The sequence below is a fragment of the Haliotis cracherodii genome, unplaced genomic scaffold (assembly GCF_022045235.1).
Source record: "Haliotis cracherodii isolate W230 unplaced genomic scaffold, xgHalCrac1.p SCAF_9, whole genome shotgun sequence".
NCBI classification, from domain to species: Eukaryota; Metazoa; Mollusca; class Gastropoda; order Lepetellida; family Haliotidae; genus Haliotis; species Haliotis cracherodii.
The window spans coordinates 58,037,134-58,057,662 of record NW_027266343.1 but is presented as its reverse complement, the minus strand read 5'-3'; the positions used below and the strand labels follow the sequence as shown (position 1 = coordinate 58,057,662).

General features: G+C 42.2%; 1 protein-coding gene across 4 annotated transcripts in view; it reads left to right on the top strand.

The window, feature by feature from the left end:
- LOC139452343 (uncharacterized) overlaps positions 1-19,665 on the top strand; it is a 111,922-nt gene extending 92,257 nt beyond the window's left edge. For all 4 annotated transcript variants that reach the window (XM_071233788.1, XM_071233789.1, XM_071233791.1 and 1 more), the window contains 9 exons: positions 1,655-1,911; positions 4,960-5,128; positions 5,583-5,753; positions 6,385-6,492; positions 9,774-10,014; positions 12,086-12,270; positions 12,718-12,825; positions 13,819-14,013; positions 15,771-19,665. In XM_071233788.1, the coding sequence (XP_071089889.1) occupies positions 1,655-1,911; positions 4,960-5,128; positions 5,583-5,753; positions 6,385-6,492; positions 9,774-10,014; positions 12,086-12,270; positions 12,718-12,825; positions 13,819-14,013; positions 15,771-15,817 (1,481 nt within the window). In that variant the 3' untranslated portion in view covers positions 15,818-19,665. The remainder of the gene's footprint in view (positions 1-1,654; positions 1,912-4,959; positions 5,129-5,582; positions 5,754-6,384; positions 6,493-9,773; positions 10,015-12,085; positions 12,271-12,717; positions 12,826-13,818; positions 14,014-15,770) is intronic.
- The last annotated feature ends 864 nt before the right edge of the window (positions 19,666-20,529 follow it).

The window sequence follows — 20,529 nt, the reverse complement described above, 5'->3', positions numbered from 1 at the left end:
ACACTTATCTGCCGACAGATATTAAAGGGTTTTACCACTCATCTTCGTCACTTGGTTTTCTTTCATCAAGGCAGCTGCATCATTAGCATCAATTGATTGTAGGGTGTTTTGATCTACCAGCAAAAAATTAACGATTGAATGTGATGTTAACTTTATGGTCGGACGGAAGGGATATGAAGGTGCCTGCTTCAACCGTCCGCCGCCATCTTAAATGTTGAGAATGTTACGCATCAGTTTAATAGTCATTGTTTATGTCTGGTTTCGGATCCTTGCGTTTTGGGGAGATGATTTAGGAAAATCTGAGTTCAAACAGAATCAGAGTCCACGTGTAGGAATGATAACAGTATGTAACAACGAAGGTTGAAGGTTTTGTGGGAAATATTGTTCATGTCCGGAGTTTTGAATGCCAGTATTGAAATCCAACTCACTCACTCACTCACTCACTCACTCACTCACTCACTCACTCACTCACTCAGATTGGCAGCTTCTCCTTGTCAGTAACAAGTCAGAGTGAGGATGATGATTAATCAATGTGAAACCATTTTCACACAAGTATTACATCATGTTATTTTGTACTTCACCGTGAAGAACTTCCAGCTGCATATAAATTATGCTGTTCCAAAGTTCATTTTAACAATTGTGCATTGATGATTGAATCTTAACAATTTAAAATGTTTATTGTTTATCAGAAATGATTATATAAGAGCAACAGTAATACAAGCCATATTGTACAGTCTCAAGTTTAACAGGAAGTTCAAAATAATCTGATCTGTACCCCATTCAAAAAAGCAATCTTAATGCTACGATTGTTGTGAGTCTATTTTAAAGTATGGGAGGTATGATCATCTTAGTGCTAAGATCACTTTGTGGAAAAAGGGCCCAGCGGGCATATTCCTGAACACCATGGATATATCCAGGAGGTGTGGAATATAGATGTGGAGTAAGGGTACAGAGTAAAGTTGCAGAATAAAGATGGGGAATAAAGGCGTGAAATAAAGGTGTTGATGCTTGTCTTCTATCATTATCACATCAGTTGTGAGAACATGAGGAGGTTCTTTCACCAGTCCTGAACACCCTAAAACTCATTAGCCTAGGGAATAACTGAAGCATTGACTTGTTTGTCCTGGGTTTAACTCCCAAAATGGTTCAATATGTGAAGCCCCTTCTTTTGGTTCCCCAATCTCATTAAAATCAGGTCTTAGTTCTTACTAAACAAAGATCTGAGGACATCCCATTACGGGTCATGTCATACCGACCTTGCGCGAACTTTGGCAGATCAATAGAATGACCAATCAGAATACAGCTTTCTCGTGCTTTACGGCACAAATTTCAAATTGGCGACTATGCTTCGAAATGGTCTAGATTGTAAAGATTCAGTCGTTTATTCTGTAACTATCATTCGGGATACCCCATGTTAAAGTTTTCGAGATTGCATAATTAGAAATTACATTCTGACTGTCACTTTCATAATCTGGTAAGCAACCCACTGATTGGTCGGATGAAAGGTCGTTCTGACGTGACCCTTAATGGGATGTCTTCAGATCTTTGTTTAGCGGTAGCGAGAACTAAGCTCTGATTTTAATGAGATTGTTGGTTCCCCAAACTGGAATGGTTGAAAACTCACTCACTGACCCAACTCATGTTGTGTTTGTAGGGTCAGGATGTATAGATGGAAGTGGTGAAGGACTGCGACGACACAAGCGGGTGTCTGCATGTATGGGGCGCTGGAACGGCCACATCCAGAACAGCAGCTCTTTGTGTGCGCCCGGCTGGAGGGTGTGTTCCTGGTATGATGGGGACATCCTCAGGAACATTTCGTGGAGGGACGCTATGTCAGTGGGCGGGTGTTACGCCTTCAACGCAGCACAAGATGGGGGGAGGTGCAGAGAATGCCGAGATGACCTGGAGCAGGTGAGTCAGATGGTGGAACAAAGGTGTGGAATAAAGGTGTGGAATAAGGATGTGAAATAAATGTATAGATTAAAGGTGAGGAATACAGGTGTGGAGTAAAGGTGTGAAATAAAGGTGTAGAATACAGGTGTGGAGTAAAGGTGTGGAATTAGGATGTGAAATAAAGGTGTAGAATACAGGTGTGGAATAAGGATGTGAAATAAACGTGAGGAATAAAGGTGTGGAGTAAAGGTGTGGAATAAGGATGTGGAATAAAGGTGAGGAATATATGTGTGGAGTAAAGGTGTGGAACAAAGGTGTGGAATACAGGTGTGGAGTACAGGTGTGGAGTAAAGGTGTGAAATAAAGGTGTAGAATACAGGTGTGAAATAAAGGTGAAGAATACAGGTGTGGAGTAAAGGTGTGGAATAAGGATGTGGAATAAAGGTGTAGAATAAAGGTGTAGATTAAAGGTGTGGAGTAAAGGGGTGGAATAAGGATGTGGAATAAAGGTGTGGAATAAAGGTGAGGAATAAAGGTGTGGAGTAAAGGTGTGGAACAAAGGTGTGGACTAAAGGTGTGGAATAAAGGTGTGGAATACAGGTGTGGAGTAAAGGTGTGGAATAAAGATGCAGAATAAAGGTGTGAAATAAAAGTGTGGAATAAAGGTGAGAAATAAAGGTGTGGAGTAAAGGTGTGGAATAAAGGTGCAGAATAAAGGTGTGGAATAAAGGTGTGGAATAAAGGTGAGAAATAAAGGTGTGGAGTAAAGGTGTGGAATAAAGGTGCAGAATATAGGTGTGGAATAAAGGTGTGGAATAAAGGTGAGAAATAAAGGTGTGGAGTAAAGGTGCAGAATAAAGGTGCAGAATAAAGGTGTGGAATAAAGGTGAGGAATAAAGGTGTCGAATAAAGATGCACAATAAAGGTGTGGAGTAAAGGTGTGAAATAAAGGTGAGGAATAAAGGTGTGCAGTAAAGGTGTGGAATAAAGGTGCAGAATAAAGGTGTGGAATAAAGGTGTGGAATAAAGGTGCGGAATAAAGGTGTGGAATAAAGGTGTGCAGTAAAGGTGTGGAATAAAGGTGCAGAATAAAGGTGTGGAATAAAGGTTTGCAGTAAAGGTGTGGAATAAAGGTGCAGAATAAAGGTGTGGAATAAAGGTGAGGAATAAAGGTGAGAAATAAAGGTGTGGAATAAAGATGCAGAATAAAGGTGTGGATTAAAGGCGTGGAGTGAAGGTGCAGAATAAAGATGTGGAGTAAAGGTGAGGAATAAAAGCGTGGAATAAAGATGTGTAATAGTGGCGTGGAATAAAGGTGAGGATTAAAAGTGTGGAGTCAAGGTGAGGAATAAAGGTGTGGAGTAAGGGTGAGGAATAATGATGTGGAATAATCAAATTCTTAATAATTCCTTTGTCTTGGAACTTACATTGAAATTTTTAGTTTTTAGTTTTTGTCAAACAAAATGCCAGATGCTCTTTTTCCTGGAGAAACTGGATTATATATCATGGTATTAAATATTTACTCCACTGGATGTTGTTAAAACTGATTCATGGAAATGTCAAAAATCATCCAATAAATCAGCAGAACTTAAAGAAAAAAACAAAAGAGGTCTTAATGAATTATTTACGCTAGGATGTTGTTTCACAAAAGTTTCTTCCAAATGACAAGCGCCATAGGCAGTCACGCTGAAAATCACCATTGGATAAACGATATGACCTCATTTGAAAATTGGCATCCGAGATTGGAAATCACTGGATAGTTGCCCTGTCTTTATGACTGAAAGAGAATTGCCTTAAGCCGGGATAAAACAGATGAAATTTGATATGTGAAGCAAGTAATTGAGAAATGTTAAGTATTCCTGGTTTGTAAACAATATGTTCCCATGTTTTATGTAGACCTGAGGGACTTTCAGACTTGGATAGCTTTATTACCTGAGGCAGTTAGCGATTTGGTTTGAATTATTTCCTGTTCTTTATAATAGAAAGACTTCAAAAACTAAATATTGGAAGAATTAATAATTTTGTTTATTGTCCTTACAAGACAGGTGAACATCATGAAGTGAAGCTGTATCTATAGCTATATAATTGTGACCCACCATGAGATTAGAAATCATATGGGTGAAAATCACATTTTTCTCTCGGTATATTTTAAGACTACAGGTAAAATATCTTAGGAACACTTTAGTACAATTTACAAGCTTTGAAGTATGTGTTAGGTGCAGGAAGTTGGGACTTGTTAATGATTCTCGGTAATCTCCAGAACACCGACGTGGTCCTGTATAGCCCATGTGGTCAGCGCACGGTGTTGTTTGCACCTGAGAGTATTGGCTTACCTGTAACGAGTGTACAGGTGACAGGCTGACCAGGTGTTTGAGGTGGTCGGATCAACAGAATGTTTTGGATGCAATGTTGTTGAGTCTGGAACAGGCTGTTTGCATTAAGAAAAGGCCACAGCAGACCGATGTAGTGTTTTAACCTGACTTGTCCTGTTGGATGGCAAAGAAACAAGATGCATGGATGTCTCCAATGACGCTTTAATGAGAATGGGTCTACATTAATATTGGGATCATAATGCTCGTGTGAGCCTATATATAGATATAATTTCTGGTCATGAAGTTCCGTTGGTCATCTTCGGTTGTATGGCTGGGGGAAAAGGGGGTAACAATTAGTTCTCGTGTATAATACGCACCCCCAAGTTTAGAGTAAAGAAATAGTGAAAAAAAGTGTGTATTATACAGAAATAAATACGCTACACACTCACTTAGTGAGTGAGTGAGTGAGTGAATGTTGTTTTATGCTGAATCTGCATTTTTTTTATTTATAGGGGAGGTGTGTATAAGGGTATTTTGTACAAACTTTTTAGAGCCAACAAAATACACATGATAGTGTCCAGATATCAGAGAGTTAGAAAAATGTCAATGTTTGACACTTCCTTGTTAACCATCATCCCTGTGTCTGTGGTGGTTGATGGAGTAGCCCAGTGTTTAAGGTGTTGGCTCATCACGTCCTACCAAACCACCCTCCCACCCACTCACTCACTCACTCACACTGTTTTATCCTCCCCAGGATGACCTGGCAGGCATAGGACGAGGGTGTGCCCATCAGAACCTGGGTCAAACCTCATGCATCAGCGGGGGCCGCATCGATGCCAGCTGCTGCGTGGACGCCCACTTCCACCGCGCCTGTCAGTACCAGCCAGGCCTGGCTACCGGGATCCTCTGCTGCAAGATGCCAGGTACGCACAAGCATGCAGGAGTTACCTCCCTTCTTCATTGTTATGGTTTTGAGTTTCAACATGGAACATGAATAAATAGCAAGAGGTATTTCAATGGCTGACAAAAACGTTTGTTTTCCATATAAAATAACTATTGGACCACTGTTTCCAGACCAGCCAATGATAGGGGGGAGCTCGTGTTGTATTATTGAGCAGAATGTCACAGTTTTGTACTTCAGTCTGCATTTGGTGTGTTTTAATGAGTTAATAAGCTCTCTGTAAAGATATAATTGTTGACATGTTTATTTATAAGAAATGTTTTTGACATTTATACCTCCATTAAGGCAAAAAATATCAATTGTTAAATTAACTGAGAACTTATGTGCAAAAAATATTTGAAAGGAGAAACTTAATGGTAAGAAAACGTATGAAAGGTGATTCATTGTCTTTGAAGTGTTTTTATCTGTGTGTTCAGTAAAGCGTCCGAAGATTGCAGTGAAGCCCCCCGAGAAGATGTATGTGTACACGGGGCTCATCTTCCTGCTCACGTGTCAGGCCACCGGGATGCCTCCTCCCAGGGTGCAGTGGTACAAAGATGGCGTCCAGATGGCAAAGAACAACCAACGCATCTCTGTGCTGTCATCAGGTGAGTTAACTACTTTATGTCACATCTAGAGAGGCCAGGAGTCACTACTGCTTTCTGTGCGGAGTTGTGTCCCTTAACCACACCAGCATCTGCTGGTTGTGGGTTTAAATCCCATATGGTAATGATCCCTGGTCTGTGAGCACCACGCATTTTGTGTCAAGGTGGTCAATGTATATACTACCTGTGTCACTCTGGTTGATTCCCCCTTGTTATGCTGCCAGACTGTCATGGAATGAAAATACTGTTTGAAGAGGCATTAAAATCCTTAGTAACTTTTGATAATGTAATTATGCATCCACAAATATAACATTTGTTACACTAAATAATGTAATTGTTTCATCTAGTTCGGTTCTTTTGGGGGATGGTGGTGGTAGTGGTCCCTTTGTTTTGGATGATGATGATAATGATGATAACGATGATGACGTTCAATGATGATGATGATGATGATCGATGATGATAACGATGATGATGATGATGATGATGATGGCATTAAATAATATACTTGTTTCATCCAGTTCATTGAAGCCTATGTTTTGGGGGATGATGTCTGTGGTAGTGGTCCCTTTGTTTTGGGTGATGATGATGATGATGATGATGATGATGATGATGATGATGATGATGTTCTCCTCAGGAGACCTGTTGGTGACACTGGCCAAGAAGTCTGACACTGGGCTGTACACCTGTGAGGTCATCAACGAGGAGGGCATCGACATGGCCAGCTCCTACGTCGTGGTGTCAGGTACGTGTGTACCAACGCAGGGGTGGCAGCTCCTGTGCTACATAGACCCGTGAAGATACGGGGTAGAATAGGTCTTCAGCAACCCATGCTTGCTGTAAAAGGCGACTATGCTTGTCGTAAGTGGTGACTAAAGGGATCGGGTGGTCAGGCTAGCTGACTTGGTTGAAGCATGACATTGATCCCAATTGCGTGGATTGATGCTCATGATATCAATCACTGGATTGTCTGGTCCAGACTAGATTATTTACAGACCGCCGTCATATAGCTGGAATATTGCTGAGTGCGGCATTAAATAACAAACCAAGCAAACATAACCTGTGCTGCATGGGTTAAAACCAAGTTATTATCTTTTTAACATACTTAAGAAAGCTATGTGGAAATAAACCGTTTTCATATTCATAAGGAATCTAAAAAAATCTAAATAAGAAATCTAAATAAGAAATCTAAATAAGAAATCTAAATCTAAATCTCCTAAAAGCAGTCCACTGTACAATTCTGACTAGATCATAAGCATGCGTTTGAATCACTATCAAATAGTGATGACACCAGGTACTGGCAATAAGGTGAGCGTATCCTGCCCCAACAGTGGCATCTAGGGCTGGGACAGGTAACTTGGATACTCAGTCTGCCCCACTAGTGGCATCTAGGGCTAGGACGGGTAACTTGGGTACTCGATCTGCCCCACCGGTGGCATCTAGGGCTGGGATGGGTAACTTGGGTACTCTTGTCTGCCCCACCGGTGGCATCTAGGGCTAGGACGGGTAACTTGGGTACTCTTGTCTGCCCCACCGGTGGCATCTAGGGCTAGGACAGGTAACTTGGGTACTCTTGTCTGCCCCACCGGTGGCATCTAGGGCTGGGATGGGTAACTTGGGTACTCTTGTCTGCCCCACCGGTGGCATCTAGGGCTAGGACGGGTAACTTGGGTACTCTTGTCTGCCCCACCGGTGGCATCTAGGGCTAGGACGGGTAACTTGGGTACTCGGTCTGCCCCACCGGTGGCATCTAGGGCTAGGACGGGTAACTTGGGCACTCGGGTCTGCCCCACCGGTGGCACCTAGGACTGGGACGGGTAACTTGGATACTCAGTCTGCCCCACCGGTGGCATCTAGGGCTAGGACGGGTAACTTGGGTACTCAGTCTGCCCCACCGGTGGCATCGAGGGCTAGGACGGGTAACTTGGGTACTCGGGTCTGCCCCACCGGTGGCATCTAGGGCTAGGACAGGTAACTTGGGTACTCAGTCTGCCCCACCGGTGGCATCTAGGGCTAGGACGGGTAACTTGGGTACTCAGTCTGCCCCACCGGTGGCATCTAGGGCTTGGACGGGTAACTTGGGTACTCGGGTCTGCCCCACCGGTGGCATCTAGGGCTTGGACGGGTAACTTGGGTACTCGGTCTGCCCCACTAGTGGCATCTAGGGCTAGGACGGGTAACTTGGGCACTCGGGTCTGCCCCACCGGTGGCACCTAGGGCTGGGACGGGTAACTTGGGCACTCGGGTCTGCCCCACCGGTGGCATCTAGGGCTGGGATGGGTAACTTGGGTACTCGGTCTGCCCCACCGGTGGCATCTAGGGCTGGGACGGGTAACTTGGGCACTCGGGTCTGCCCCACCGGTGGCATCTAGGGCTGGGATGGGTAACTTGGGTACTCGGTCTGCCCCACTAGTGGCATCTAGGGCTAGGACGGGTAACTTGGGCACTCGGGTCTGCCCCACCGGTGGCACCTAGGGCTGGGACGGGTAACTTGGGCACTCGGGTCTGCCCCACCGGTGGCACCTAGGGCTGGGATGGGTAACTTGGGTACTCGGTCTGCCCCACCGGTGGCACCTAGGGCTGGGATGGGTAACTTGGGTACTCGGTCTGCCCCACCGGTGGCACCTAGGGCTGGGATGGGTAACTTGGGTACTCGGGTCTGCCCCACCGGTGGCATCTAGGGCAGGGACGGGTAACTTGGGTACTCGGTCTGCCCCACCGGTGGCATCTAGGGCTAGGACGGGTAACTTGGGTACTCAGTCTGCCCCACCGGTGGCATCTAGGCCTAGGACGGGTAACTTGGGTACTCGGGTCTGCCCCACCGGTGGCACCTAGGGCTGGGATGGGTAACTTGGGTACTCTTGTCTGCCCCACCGGTGGCATCTAGGGCTAGGACGGGTAACTTGGGCACTCAGTCTGCCCCACCGGTGGCATCTAGGGCTGGGACGGGTAACTTGGGTACTCGGGTCTGCCCCACCGGTGGCATCTAGGGCTGGGATGGGTAACTTGGGTACTCTTGTCTGCCCCACCGGTGGCATCTAGGGCTAGGACGGGTAACTTGGGTACTCAGTCTGCCCCACCGGTGGCATCTAGGGCTGGGATGGGTAACTTGGGTACTCGGGTCTGCCCCACCGGTGGCATCTAGGGCTGGGATGGGTAACTTGGGTACTCGGTCTGTCCCACCGGTGGCATCTAGGGCTGGGATGGGTAACTTGGGTACTCGGGTCTGCCCCACCGGTGGCATCTAGGGCTAGGACGGGTAACTTGGGTACTCTTGTCTGCCCCACCGGTGGCATCTAGGGCTGGGACGGGTAACTTGGGCACTCGGGTCAGGTTGGTCCTGAGTAGGATCTGGTTTCCCACTTGACTATCCGAACCCGTAGTTAGTCACGTGAGATACTGTTTAATGATATTAACAATAAAACTCAATGGTTACACTACGAGTAGCTAATGTTCACATTTCTTTCTGTCTGTGCAAGCATTCGTTCTGACTTTTATTTGTTCGAGTAAGGATAATGCATCTATTAACTTCAGTGTATGCATGATCAGATCGTTTTATATGTGTATCTAAATAGTTTTTTCCAGGGCTGCAAGAATATTTTGTACCCAACTCTTGAGATTTATAGTGGGTAGGGCTGGGTAATAGGGTGTCAGCTACCCAGGTAGTAAGTGTGGACTCATCCCAGCCCTAGTGGCATCCATCACAAACACATGCAAAGGCAAGGCAATTGTTCACCTGAAAATAACTGGGAACATATGGTACAAAGCCTTGCTTTCAGATTCTGCCAAGGGGAAAAGGTCTGCCAACTGTGCCTCTTTGGGCTTTCATTCCTCATTAAGCGGTCATGACTCAATTACTTGCACAATTGAACCAGTAACAGCATTTGAACACTGTCATTTTCCAGGTTGAATAAGAATGAGCAGGTCCAACTGTAGGAGCATCCATGAAGTTCAGTCTGTTACACGTGTGTTTCGTCAACTGTCTGTTTCGTCAACTGTTGTGCTGTAACTGTGTTTCCGCTACAGAATATTCCTCTGGCTGCGCTGACGGCACCACGGAAGGCCTGCACATGCACCGCGACGTTCATGCATGTGCCGGGGAGTGGAAAGGTCATGTGAAGCATGGGAAGAGTCTATGTCAGAATGGGTGGAGGGTGTGCAAGCCACAGGACCAGTCCATTCTGCAGGAGTTGACGTGGCTGGACATATTCGACCTTGGGGGATGCTACGCCTACAATGCTGCCAACAGCAAGGGGAGGTGCAAGAGGTGAGTGCTGACCATATATGGAAGTGTATGATGACCGTATATGGGTGTGGGATAACAATATATGGGTGTAGGTGGTATACATATGGGAATATTACCATACTAGGAAAAGTCTTAGACCATTTATTGGTGAGTTGGGACTATATTTGGGGGAGTGGAGACCATATGTTTGTTAGGGTGTAATTTGGTCTAGTGTTGGCCTTATACAGTGATCGCTCGCTATTGCGCTCTTCGATAAAGCGCTACTTCGGTTACTACGCGCGGTAACGCATGGCTCCCAAAATTTATGTACACTTTTTTTACTGATAGTTTTACACAGACATAATTGTATTGTTGTTCGTTGTTCATTTGCACATAACGCTTCTCATTGCATAATCAACCGTTTATCGCTGAATGGAGTTCTAATAATCTGTTTGAAAACATCCGTGGCAAGTCCCGGAAATACGATTGTTCAACTAGTTAACTTTTCACACTATCGACCTTTGATCTTAGAAGCGCATGCATGCAATAAAAGAGAACCACAAGCGAAGTTTATATTCTTAATTAGTGGGCAATCCAATTTGAGGCGACACTGTCACACACATGTAGTTGCTGTCACAACACGGCGGTCATTCATTTCGTAATCGCGCTTTCGTAACATCGCCTGTTTTTTTCCGTAGTTATAACAAGCGATTTCATTGGATTAAAATTTGTTTCTAATGACGCTTTCTTGCCGAAATCTACTACAAGTTTCGTGATTGGTCAATTTTGAGCACGTGACCTCAGGCAGCCAATCAAATTATAGCTGTGATACCAAGTTCGTATTTGATAAATTTCAGAAGTTGGCGAAAGATTTTTTGTTAAATCGTGTTAATCTGAACGTTTTAAGCAGGAAATCACGATATATATTAAAAATATGGAACTTCGCGAATGTATCGTGCTAGGTTACGAGCTGTGACAAAGATTTTTCATGCATATATTTTTGCATTAAACATTGTGTGCGAGCCGAGAATTCAAGGCGACGAAAGCCGAGATGTCATTTGACTTACATTACACGCGATCGCACGAAACGATGGAAATAATAACTTAGATGTAAGTTTGATTACTTTTAGATATATTTTTGTTGATTTTATTTATCACTTTGTATAATATATTTAAAGATTTGTTTAAAACGTCTTTATTTTGCTCTTTGATGTGGACCCGTTGTCGAAATGTGTGTCCGAGAATTTTATTTTCAATAACATCGCGGGAAATAGTGAATAATTTTTTAATTTATCGATTAAAAATGATAAATTGAAATGGAATACGTATTTCAGACATTGTGATATGTGACAGATTTAATAAATGAATGATATTACAGGTAGATCTAGGTCCATAAAAATATATACTATTTTGATGTGACGTGAGATAAACACATATTGATGATTTGAGATTTTCCGAGCGCGCGCCTCGGCCTCGGTTAAACGGCTCATCGTCTATAACGCCCACCAATTATTTGGACCCCATTGGTAGCGTTATAGCGAGCGATCACTGTATATGGAAGAGTGGTGGCCATATTTGGTTGAGTGGTGACCATATATGGAAGTGTGTTGACCATATATGGAAGAGCGTTGACCATATATGGAAGAGTGTTGACCATATGTGGAAGAGTGTTGACCATATATTGAAGACTCTATAGTGACAACAAGTGATGGGGACCATAGAAGATGTGCAGTAGTTATCCTCATACCTTTCAAGTAGTCTGTCATACAGATATATCCAATACAGCCCATGCAAGTGTATAATGTTTGGCAAGTCTAGATTTCTGCTGTATCATAAAATGAAGAAAGGATTCTGGACTCTTTTTATTATATTTTATAACTATTATTGAACAGCTGTTTTTTCAGTAGAATATATTCATTTCAGAGACTAGATGTTAGTCTAACCTTTCAAGGTGTAACAGCAAATACTTATGGGCGGCCATTCTGTCAAAAAATACAAAGTTGAAATAAAGGACAAAAGTATGCAATTATGGTCAAATGTTATGAATAAAGGATTAAATGTTACTAATAAAGGTAAAAAATAACAAACAAACAAACTCAATCTGTATCGACAGGTGTACAAAGAACAAGATGGCAGGAATAGGACGAGAGTGCGGGTGGATGAGATATTCCCAGCATTCCTGTCTGTTTCACGGCAGAATCGACGTATATCACCCCAAAAACAACACGGGCTGTGTGTACAAGCAGAACTACACGTCTGGGGTTGTTTGTTGCAAGAAGAAGAAACGGAGGAGGCCGGGTAGGTCATATTGAGCCAAACAACATTCATTCACACACACATTCCCAAAACATCCACCCATGCACACAAACTCTCACACTATTTCATTTTAGATGAGACTGCCTCCGTGATCTAGTGGCAAACGTCCGCCAGGAGAGCGGAAGGTCCGGGGTTCGATCCCTGGCCGCGTCATTCCAAAAGACGTTAAAAGATGGTACTTGTTGTTACCCTGTCTGGCGCTCGGCATTAAGGGGCTAAAAGATGGACTGGTTGGCTCAGAGCCATGCACGTCACTATATAAGTGCAATAATCTTGGACACAACGTTAAACCCCATTTCACCTCACCTCATTTTAGATGCTACATTGCTGATTGCAACAATGACTACACTTTAGAACAAAACGTGCCCACCACGCGCTCACTCACTCACCCAAACATCCAGCCACTAACTGACGCACTCCATATTGCAGCCTCCAAGAAGCCTGTGTGCAGCCCATCGTGTGAGAACCAAGGCCAGTGCGTGGCCAACAACCGATGTCAGTGTTCCATCGGATACAAGGGGGCTCGATGTCAGAACCGTAAGTACAGCAAAGATTAGTCCGGGATTATGCTTCATTTAAAGCATTTCTTTGTCTGTGAGTTTTTGTTCAGTTTAAGACAAGAAGCAAGAAAACTGAATCCATATGAATTGAGCTGTGATGAAGTCAGTAATGCCCACATCTTTGTTGTATCTGTTATTGTTATTATGTTAGGAAGTAGGGCTGGGACGAGTCCAAATTTACTACCTGGGTACCCACCCCCCTATTACCCAACCCCACCCTGGTACCCACTGTAGGTCTCAAGAGACAGGTACAAAATGTCTGATTAGGACAATCTGGTCATGCATTCACTGAAGTTGACTTAAGTTATATCTTTATTCAAACATATAAAAAGTCAGAAGGACTTGTAGTGTAACCATAGAGTTCTAGATAATTTTTGTCATTAAACAAAATATCATGTGACTAACCATGGGTCTGGGTAGTCCTGTTGGTACCTGGGTCCTACTCAGTACCTGCCCGACCTGGCTACCAGAGTTACCCATCTCAGGCCTATAGGAACATGAAGAAGGTTATAGTTAGAAGCTTACCCTTCGTGAGTTTGAGGGCTGATATAATATGTACCGTATTCGACGTAATAAGCACCCCGCTCTAATATGCGCCCACAGAGATATTTGCTATTTGCTAAACCCAATTAGCACCCCTTCCGATTGATCAATGTACACAAGAATTATTTATTCGTGTATAATACGCACACGTGAGTTATATGCACCCTTGATTACGGGCAATTAAATACTGGAAAATATATCTGTCGTGTAACGCACAGACTTTTCTTTTGTATCATTTTAGGCTGTCAGCATAAACCACGAAATTTACGATCTTTCAACTCTTTCACTAAAATTATATACTAATAACAGCCCCCTATATCTTATTTTTAGAGCGCCCTGGGCGCTTATTACATAGAATACGGTATGTGGCCTATTTGTTTTGTCTGAGATTGAGTGAGTGAGTATAAACTGTGTGTTTCCCTTACAGCCATCTGCAGCCCCGGGTGTGGAACTAAGGGCAAGTGTGTCTCACCCAACAAATGCAAGTGCCACACTGGCTACATGGGCAAGTTCTGTCGCAAGAAGGTCATCAAATGTCACAAGCCATGTTTGCATGGCGGCCGATGTTCGCGAGGGAAGTGTCGGTGCCCTCCAACACACTGGGGAAATTCGTGTCAATATCGTGAGTAGCAGTAGGGACAAAACTTTGTACAATACTGTCTTTTAGTATTTGTATCTAGAATTCAAACACTTCCATATCTTTTGGAAATTCAGAAATAAAGATGTTCAGGTCTCAGGACGCCATTGATGTTATAAGTGGTGGTGCCGATTGCTGATCTTTCCGATTGTGTGTCATCATTCCCTGACCCCAACCACTGCTTCCTTGATTACTAACAGACCAACACTCACTCACCTTCTTAACAGACAAGAGTTGCCTCCCTTTCCGATTGTGTGTCATCGTTCCCTGACCCCAACCACTGGTTCCTTGATTACTAACAGACCAACACTCACTCACCTTCTTTACAGACAAGAGTTGCCTCCCTTAGATGTCCCAGAATCTGATGATTGTGGGTTCAATTCCCAGATTTGCCCTGAAGATGTTTCTAGGTCTGTCAGCACCATACCCATGCTCATGGTTTCACCATAATGGGAAGCATCTGAGACCTGCATCACAATATTTAAAAAAACAACAGTGATTCCACACCCCACAACCATATTTTCTTGAGTACAGTGCACACTTTTTTCCAATAAACGGCTGTAGAGGGTGCGCATTATACATGCCACAATGAGTTTTCATGTTTTCCCCCTAATACGCAGACATTACTGCGAGCACCTAACACCAGAAATACCATGTCAACCAATCCATACTGAAGTAATTTAATCCTGTTTCTAATCAGATTTTTTAATTTTATTAAAACTTTCACTTACCATTCGACCTTATAAGCGCCCCGCACTTATAAGCGCCAGCGGCAATATTTTCTAAACTATTGGCGAGTGAACAATCCCAATTAGCACACCTTCTGATTGATCAATGTACACAAAACTTATTTATTCGTGTGTAATGTGCACTTGGATCCTTAATTATGGGCAATTAAATTCTGGGAAAATATATCTGTCATATATAAACATTTCAGGCTGTCAGCATAAGCCACGAAAATTACGATCTTTCAACTGTTTTATTCACCAAAATGATATTCTAATAAGAGCCCCCTATTTCCAATTTTGAGAGCACCATGGGCGCTTATTATGTCGAATACGGTAATATTGTTTACATTAATTTTGGATTAGTATATCTGAATGCATCCATGACCCCTCAGTGCTGGAATAAAAGCAGTTTTAGACATTAGGTGTCCCTTCCCTTGATATGGCTTGAATATTGATAAAACCTCACAGGACGGTCTCCATTCCTGTCCCCCCCCAGCCCCTGTGCATTCCTGTTAGGAATTGATGCACTCCTGATGGTATGGATGAGGCAGTCAGACCCGGTGTCATAATGATCGTTGCTTGTAATATCAGTCATTGGATTGTCTGGTCCAGTCTCGGTCATTTACAGGCATCCACAGACCCTCCCGCAATTTGGTGAAATCTCCCACACGAGAAACTATTTCTCCAGCAAAACTGCATTTTTCATGAACTTGAGTAGGACCAAAGAACAGGAAGTTTACCATTACGGAAATCTATGAGCAAGTTTTCCGATTAAAACTGTATGTAGACATGCATGCGATACCCCCGATCTATCCGGGAGGCTCGCGGATTAGCGAAACCCTATCCCGCTGGGGGACCCAGATGGGGCTTTGTCTAGCAATCAACTGATAATTAATTCCATATGGTTAACGATTTAACAATGTAAACTGTAAAGAAAACTCGGATAGTCCTAACAACAAACAAACAAACAAACAAACAAGAAAAATAAAACCATTCTTGTGTCTGTGTTTACAGTTCTTCAGCATATTCTCCTGTCTAAACTGAACCGCACGGAGAGATGAGAGTCGGGACGAGGCTGCCCGGATTTCCCTCCTCACTGCCACAGATGTACAGAAGCACGGAGACTAGGACGGAGGACAGACGTGGAAGAGGTCAGCTTGGCCCACACTGACGAAGTAGTTGTCGTTTCTCAAGGAAGGCTCTTGTGTATATTGTTGTTTCATTGTAAATTGTGAATTGTACATAGACCTGTTGACTATTTATAAAGAAGGATGACTACCACATGATGTATATAATGTTTTACTATTTCTTCCGTCATTGCAAATGGCACATCTAGACATATTGTGCTAACTTATTTGAAATCCTCTTTCTAAACACTCTGGTTTCATACCGCTGGATGCTGAATCATTTGCTGGGTAGTCTCTTTAGGCATCGATATTGAGTGACCTAGTTGGTTCTGCTGGTTCCTTTGGATGTCTTTGACATGCTACTCAAAGTTTGTTAAGGATATGTCTGATCACAGATCACTGTTGATGCAGATACAAAGAAGTGAGAAATATGTGAAGGCAAATTGGAAGAGTTTTTGTACGCTGTCATCAATTTCATTGTCATCACACATACATGTACAATGTCGCCTAAAACAAGATGGCTGCCAGGGTGACAGGTCAGATGGTGAAGGTCCATGCTAAAAGTTGGTGTTCTTTCTGTATTTTACAACCAATATCCTTAGCAAATATTGAGTAAGCTTCCTGATCTGAACAAGATGCTGTACCATGTTTTATAAAGCTGAATCTTTGTGTCTGTAAATAGTATTCAGACTGCAATACTGTTCAGGCTAGAATCTGCAAAACTATTAAAGCTAGAATCTCCAGTACTGTTCAGTCTAGAATCTGCAGTTCCTTTCAGGCTAGAATCTGCAAAACTGTTAAATCTAGAATCTCCAGTACTGTTCAGGCTAGAATCTGCAAAACTGTTAAATCTAGAATCTCCAGTACTCTTCAGGCTAGAATCTGCAGTACTCTTCAGGCTAGAATCTGCAGCACTGTTCAGGCTAGAATCTGCAGCACTGTTCAGGCTAGATCTGCAACACCACCAGCAAAAATGGAAACATTTCATGAGGAGAATTTAGGCAAGACCAATTTGATATCTGAGATAATTCTCAAAAAAATATAGTGAAACTAAAATTTTGCCCCCCAAATGGTTAAATTACATTTTTTTACGCAAAATTTATATTTAAATCTTTTTTTTGTGTTCATTCCCATATGAGTTTCAATAACTACATAAATATACTTGATCTCCAGCTTTCGGCCTCCTTGCCTTCATCATACACTCTAGCACTACCTTACTTGAGGTGCTAGTTCCACTGTACTTAAACTAAAGAACTTTGGCCAAGTACCTAGAAATCTGTGAACGAAATGGTCTGGCATTAATTCTATTACAATCTGTAACTTTTTTTTAAATGTTTTTTTCAGTGTTGTGTATTACATTTTGTAATATTTCCTGTTTTCTCAATCTCAGTGCACACGTCCCATTTCTAGGATGTTATACCTTGATGTAGTGTTTCTGGTGTAGAGACAATGTGGTACCCTTATTGTATTCTATATCATAATATCACTTGTTATAATAATTAGAATGAATAACTCCGCTACGACGAAAATATAATAATTTGTTTCAAACTAGATACACTGTAGGTGGCGCTTTAGTGATAACCAATGAAAAGGATTCATTATCAAACGCGTTTACAAAGGCAGACCATTAACGATATTTTTGATATAATCTGAGGTGTCTGGGACAGTTCTACACTGTTGCCAGATTGTTGTGAAGTGAAGGACTGCAAGGACTGGGAGCAGCGTGCTGTCATTGCTGCTGCCGACTTCACACATATTGAACTGTTCCCCGTAGTTTTCAGCTTCAGGTTTCATACACCTAATACATCTCAGGAAAAGATTCATGCAAGATATTATTGGGTATCAATTTCAATTTCACACACAACACATACTACAAACAAGACTCTGATAGAATATTGTATAGAGCTCATTTGCATCCAGATTCACCCTTCCAGCTCACATGTAGTTATAGCTGGAAACGTTAAGGGCCCTCTTCATGTATTTGGGGCTGCAAACTCCTTCATGAATTTAATTAAATCATTTTGTTAATGTTTTCAATTATTTATTCTGAAAGAATGGCCTAAAAAACTTGTACTTAGATAAAACAGATTTAGATATTCCAAAAGCTATTTATTTGCCCATGAAGATTAAATTGCTTTGGGGTTTGTAAGCCGAGATGATTGTTGGGCTGAGATGCTTGTAGACTTGCCTTTTAGTGTACAAACTACCTCACACTAGTCTCGTGTACTGTGTATATACATTATGTAATACATTATATGTTGTCGCTAACACATGTAGCCACTGTTCACCTCCCGGGGGCGACATCACCTTCAGCATCCCTCGTATTCATTCTCATTGTGTTCGCAACAATGGTATTCCCTAATTTGCATAAAAACTGTCGAGTTTGAATTTTTCCATGTTTTTTTCCGAATTTGCATTAAAAAAAGTCGAGTTCGAATTTTTCCATGGTATTTCCTAATTTGCATAAAAAATTGTCACGTTCGAATTTGTCCATGGTATTTCCTAATTTGCATAAAAAATTGTCACGTTCGAATTTGTCCATGGTAATTCCTAATTTGCATAAAAAATTGTCACGTTCAAATTTTTCCATGGTATTTCCTAATTTGTATAAAAATTTGTCAAGTTCAAATTTTTCCTTAATAAAATAAATAAATGATCAAGAGTCATTTTGAGTTTTGTCATATTAATAATGATATTTCATTAATATTTGCATCTGGATATTCCTTGGATTAGAATGTTTCAACCAAGTCTGTCTGTGTTTAGGTCTCTGCACCAAAACAGCTTAAATCACACCAACTCATGACATCATTCTGTAGAAATATAGGTTGTTTAGAAATCAAGAAGTGTCACAAGATTTGTCTTCATTAACGCTTGTACTTCATGATCATGCCTGTATTTCTAACCAGATCCACAAGCCCAGTATTAGATTTGTCTCTTGTGGGAATTTGTCTTCTTAGTCCCCACGTTTAGAAAAATATTTTAAAAATCCATTACATATTCTTATGACCAGGAAATCTTTTGTTCTAGAAATCTATTACAATTTAATCTATCTGTCCAATATCAATATTTTTTTATCATTATTAATGTACAACAGTATTTCATGATTTGGAAATAATTTGTAGAATGTTTCTTGAATACAACAGTGATCATGTTACAATCTGTTGTCTATAAGTGCCCGCCCCCCCCATGTGTTATGCTCAGGGCTGGCTATCGATATAGATTATCATAGAATATCAATAATTGTTAACAAAATATGCTAAATTTTGGCGAAGTGACTATGACCTACTATGCGGAAATGTCTGCTTTCAATCAACATGTTTCACACCCCGGTGAGTGGTGACAAATTTATGCATGGATTACTTTCAACATGTTTCACATCCCTGGTGAGTGGTGACAAATTTTTGCATGGATTACTTTGTGGACATTTAAGATATGACAAAAACTGTTGCTTTTTTTCATCTTGGCAATTGACATGACTGACAATAGTCTTTTTCAGTAAATATAAACTTTATTTCATCACAATTGTTTATGTAAGATATCATTGATAACACAATTTTCATATTGATAATCGTTAATATTCCTTCGTTAATTCTGATTATCGATCTTTTTAGCCAGCCCTTGTTACCATGGTAGTACGTTGTCCTGCTGCTGCTGCTGCTGCTGCTGTAGCTGTCCCTCACATCATTGTTTCCGTCAGATGCCTGTTGCTCTGTTATTATGTTGATATATAGGTGTTTACTACAGAGGTGCACATTATACACTGAGAGCAATAAAGTTTATGTTTGTAGCAACAGGTTTCTGTTTTTTCATCATCTCCAACCCGGAAGATATGTAATAACACTCAACTTTTGATAGAGACATCAGGTGAGTGAGTGAGTGAGTGTATTGCTTTAAGCCAGCAGTATTGCAGCCACAATAGAAACAGTATACTCACTCCAAGCCTGTCCCCTAACTGCTGAGCCCCAGGCAGGGTAACAACAAGTGTCATCTTTTAACATCTATTGGTATGACATGGCTTGGGGATCAAAGCACTAACGTTTGCTTTCCGGTCAGAGCCACGGAGAGCTATACAAGGTCAAGGTCGGCTGTTCACCCAAGCTAGTCCCATGTCCAAGTGCTACACAAGGTCAAGGTCAACTGTTCACCCGAGCTGGCTCCATGTCCAAGTGCTACACAGGGTCAAGGTCGACTGTTTACCCGAGCTGGCTCCATGTCCAAGTGCTACACAGGGTCAAGGTCAACTGTTCACCCGAGCTGGCCCCATGTCCAAGTGCTACACAGGGTCAAGGTCGACTGTTGAACCCTGGTAGCCCCATATCCAAGCACCCAAAGAGTGAGTGAGTGAAACAATGCATCAGCATTTTTTCAACCATGTAACAATGGGAACACTATTGAAATAAAGAGCATGTTGTCAATACATCAAATTTACATTTTAAAGCAATCAGCCATAAAGCATCAAGAACAAGTTGCAAAGGATATCCCTTGTATTGACCTGGAGACATGTTGCCAACATACAGTACACTATCATGCATATTCGTTTCCTTTCACAAACAAATCCCATGCTGGCCATAGGACGTGAATTAGTGGATTGGGTGGTCTGGCTCCATAACTTAATTGACTGCATGTCATTCCCAACAGCGGTGATT